General features: G+C 41.9%; 1 protein-coding gene across 1 annotated transcript; it reads left to right on the top strand.

Moving 5' to 3' along the window:
• Positions 1 to 1287: 1287 nt before the first annotated feature.
• LOC126799024 (uncharacterized) lies at positions 1288 to 3300 on the top strand. The gene is made up of 2 exons (XM_050526133.1): positions 1288 to 1581; positions 1700 to 3300. Exons 1-2 carry the CDS (start codon positions 1469 to 1471, stop codon positions 3165 to 3167), a joined length of 1581 nt encoding a protein of 526 aa, XP_050382090.1. The 5' UTR covers positions 1288 to 1468; the 3' UTR covers positions 3168 to 3300.
• Positions 3301 to 4435: the final 1135 nt, after the last annotated feature.

Consider the following 4435-nt stretch of genomic DNA (forward strand, 5'->3'; position numbering starts at 1 on the left):
TCCCGCAAATGGTGACCCCTTTGGTCCCTCGTTCCCTCCTTGAACTTCTCCTACGACTTCTTCCCTCTCGCCGCTGATAATTATCCCAACAAGACTAAGGTTCGACTGTTCGTCCATGAAATTGATTGCACTCTCATTCTCCGCCCCGACACCCCATCCATACATTCCGTCTCTCCTTTATCGATGCTGATGTGGAAAGAGGGGGCAGGTGTCAAATTTTGATTGGATGCGCATATTGCCAGCTGGTACGCACGACGCACAGAAAAATTTCTCTAGTCACTAACGACACATTTCCAATAGATCATTGTAGTCATGAGTCCCATGACCCAATCTAAACCAACGGCTGTAAATCTCCCTTCCCACGAAAGGTGGCAAACGGGTCGGGTCGGGCCGAGCTTGCCTGGCCCCTTTTAAGTGGGGCCAAAACCGTGCTCGTGCCGATCCATTTGCTTAAATATAAAACACGGCCCAGCCCACAACCCAAAATCATGTCGGCCGGGCTCAGACCCGTGTTGGGACGGCCCGACTCGGCCCATTAGCATTATAAGACACAATTAACATTAAAATTTTTTTGTGTAATTAGAATATGTATTGTATATAATTTTTTATAATAATAAAATAAATAAAATAATAAAACACATTTGATAATCTTATTTCTAAAACGTTATATATATCAAAACTATGACTTTTTATCACTATTTTGATGATATTTGTGATTTAATGTAATTAAAATAATGAAATAATCAAGAGGTTTATATTTAAATAGTCTAATATTTAATAATAATTATTATAATTGTTTAAATATTAATATAAATAATATAAAATTATATAATTAACGAGCCGACTCATGAATTTATCTTGTTCTGGTCGTGTTGGGCCCTAAACGAGTTTGAATCGGACTGGGCCCATGTGTTAAAATATCTAAACTCAGTTCAATCCATTAAAATAACGGATTTAAACCGGGTCGCTAATAGACTCGAACCATGTTTAATTAATTTTTAACAGACCAGGTCCGTATCGAACTCGGATTTTTCAGCCCAATTGACACCCTTACTTCCGACGTTCGCTCCAGTTGGCGGGCGAGTCCTTCGCTTTCTCCGCCCCATTATTAGTACTTTTTCACTTATTTACAGTTCAACAAATTAAACTAGACTTCCGAAGCTTCCTCCTCCCGCCACGTGCACCTTTCCACCGTCGGTTCCCTTATCGTTCACTCCCAACTAGACCCACTACAACTAGCAGCTTCACTATATTATTAAAACACCCCAATATTATTAAAACACCCCAGATCTGCTTCTTCTCAATCCTTCACTTCACTCGAGGCTTCTACGAAACCCTGCTCCTCCATTATCTCCCAATTGCCAAATCTCAGTTTCCCAAAAAAATCCCATCTTGGTGCTCAATTTTCATACCCAGTTTGATGTAGAGGATCCAATTTCTCAGAGAATGTAGATTGAAGCTTCAAGCAATGGATCAGGGAGTGTGGTACGATACGAAGCCTGCAAAGGTCTCAAAAAGAGTTTGGTTAGTAATTAACAAATCAATGGGACTCCTCGTGGGTGGGAATCACACCTCCTCCAGGTTTTGCACTCGCTAATCTTTACCCTCTTTCTCCCCCTTGGCTTTTTCCTCCTATCTTTGAAATTTTTATTTCAATTCCAACGATATCTTAGACTTCCATCTCTCATCTCTGTTCAAGAGATAACTCCAACACCAAATCAGTTCGGTTTTGGCCGAAAGTCAGAGCTCAAATGAAGCTCTTGAAGCTCCAGATCCTTCATGGATCGCTTGCCCAGCGCGTTTTCTTCCGCACGTTCTTTATCGCCGCGGCTATGTCTGTGATTCCCTTGGTTCACATTTTGTCCGGGTCTTACATGAGAATGTTCAACTTCGTGAGCACTATTGACTGCGCCTCTGAATTAGGGAGTGACAATGTGAACCTGGACCCGGGAAAGTTCATCTTCCAGACCCGGTTTCTGAATCCCATTTGGGGTAGCTTCGATTCGGAGCAGTGCAAGCAAGATGTGAACTTGACTGTCACTGTGGTCAGAGAGCTAATGAGCAAGCAGCTTTTGAATGGTGATAAGGCTCTCTGTGTCGGTGAGGGATCGGCCTCAGCAGTGATGGCGTTGCAGGATTTGGGGTTCCCCAATGCGAGAGGTATTTATGAACACCGATTCTTCTCTCTCAAGCGGAAGCAGTTTGTGTATGAGATTGACTATGAGGACAAGTCGTTTGACTTTTTGTTCTGTAGGGATCTAGACAAGGTTTCTGTCCCTGCTCTGCTTGTGCTTGAGATTGAGCGTGTTCTTAGCCCCGGTGGAATTGGGGCTATGCTTGTTGGTAGCAGTGGTTTGGCTCCGAATAGCCTCATAAGGTCTGCTACCCCGATATCTTCATTGCTGAAGAGTTCCAGTGTCGTGCATGTTAATCATATTAGCAATTTCACACTGGTTGTGTTCAGGAAGAGTTACGAAAATGCTGGCCTATTTGAGCAGTATCGCCTTCCGGCTGACTGCCAGTCCCTCACAAACAATAGACCTGTCATTGAGAAAATAGAACCTCTTGTGATGGAAAAGCCAGTGTATGATGGGGAAGCAGTTTATCTGCCTGATGTTATTGATGTTTCCTCCAAGAAGCGGTTGGTTTATATCGATATTGGGGCAGCAGAGCACCTGAAATCAAATGTTACAAACTGGTTCCTGCCTTCGTATCCGATTACACACAAAGCTTTCCATGTCTATTTTGTTGACCACAACACTTCTGTGCTATTGTCCTATGTCAAAAAGCCAGGAATCACATTCGTTTATCATCCAGGGCTGGCTGGAATCAAGGATAAGAGCAATGTTAACATCGAAGGAGATGCAGAGCCCTACATTGCAGATGAAGGGTTTGATTTTCTTATCTGGTTCAAGGAAACAGTACAACGTGCCGAGTTTGTGGTGCTCAAAATGAATGCAGGCAGTGTAGAATTAAAGTTCCTGAGGGATCTATTTGAGAGTGGAGCCATTTGCTTTGTCGATGAGCTGTTTCTTCACTGCTCTGGCAACATAGACGGCGAAGGTCCAATGCCGGTAGACTGCATGGACATCTTCAAGAGCCTCCGGAGCAGTGGTGTGTATGTGCATCAGTGGTGGGGAGAAGACAACCCCGTTGGTGTTCTGTGATGGTGTCATGTTTGATTCGATCATCTCGTGATCTGATCTTGTTGTTTTGTTTAACTAGTACGTCATTATGTGGGGAAGGAACATCTTATTGCTTTTTTTGGTTGGGGCAATAATTATTAAGCTAAATAAACAACCATTGTGTGTTGTTGTAACTTTGTGGTTGGTTTGGCCTATTTGAGCTTTCCAGCTTAACAATAAGTTATTTATTAATCGTTTGATGTGTACTTGTTGTTTGTATGGTTTTGCCTTCGATCATTGTTTACTTCAATTGCTCATTTAGAATTGGCGTGAACTTACTTGACTCCACATTCAAAAAACTTGATAGGTTTTACTGCTATATAGTAATGTATTAAACATAGGGCCCTGTATGGTCCTTATTCTTTGATCAAGGAAAAAGAATGCCTAAATGACCCTGCCTTTACGGAATTAACCATAAAATATTTACCATACGAGCCACTTCATTGGCTCGATGAACGACATGGAATTTTGGCCTCTTGATTTGGCTCAGGAGGAAAACCACAAGTTCAGGAAAATGTTGTTGCCGCATTCTGATGACGACGGAGGACCATCTTGCAGTTTCTAATGGATGCTTGTCTCTAGCTACTGTGACTCCCTTTGATATATGGATCATGGGAGAATATGGCGTCCGTGACTCGTGGATTAAACGGTTTTCTTATTCCTGCAAGCAATGGCGGAATCTGAGAAAAGATTTCGAATGGGCCAGATTTTTCTTCAGTGGCGGAAACAATGAATTAATTATGCCGGAGGAGCAATTTACACTAAATATACTATTAATGGTGATATTAACACCTAATTAAGGGGAAATAAAAAATTTTGCCAGAAGGACCATGCACCCCTCTGGCCTCCAAGAGGTTCTGCCACTGCCTGCAACGAAGGATGGCTTTACAAACTTGTCTTGGTTCTAGAAACGAGTATGGTTGCCCAGATATTTGTTGACTGTTGTGTAGAAACGTAAACAAACAACAATATTGATATGGAACAATAAAGAAAAAAAAACACAAGGACACAAGATTTATAGTGGTTCACTCAATAAATGTGATTGAGCTACGTCCACTTTCGGAGCCGGCGAGAAATTCCACTATGATCAATTGGAGAGAATACAATAGAGCTTTGTACTAAAACTCTCTAATCCCAAAACCTTAAATAGCTGCTCTTCTCTCTGATTACAGAAGACTCAGTTAAAGGGTTAATTACAAATATTCTCACCCTCTGCCTATTCTGTTTTGCGGCAGCATGACTCTATATCT

Source organism: Argentina anserina, chromosome 6 (genome assembly GCF_933775445.1).
Source record: "Argentina anserina chromosome 6, drPotAnse1.1, whole genome shotgun sequence".
In the NCBI taxonomy this organism is placed as follows: domain Eukaryota; kingdom Viridiplantae; phylum Streptophyta; class Magnoliopsida; order Rosales; family Rosaceae; genus Argentina; species Argentina anserina.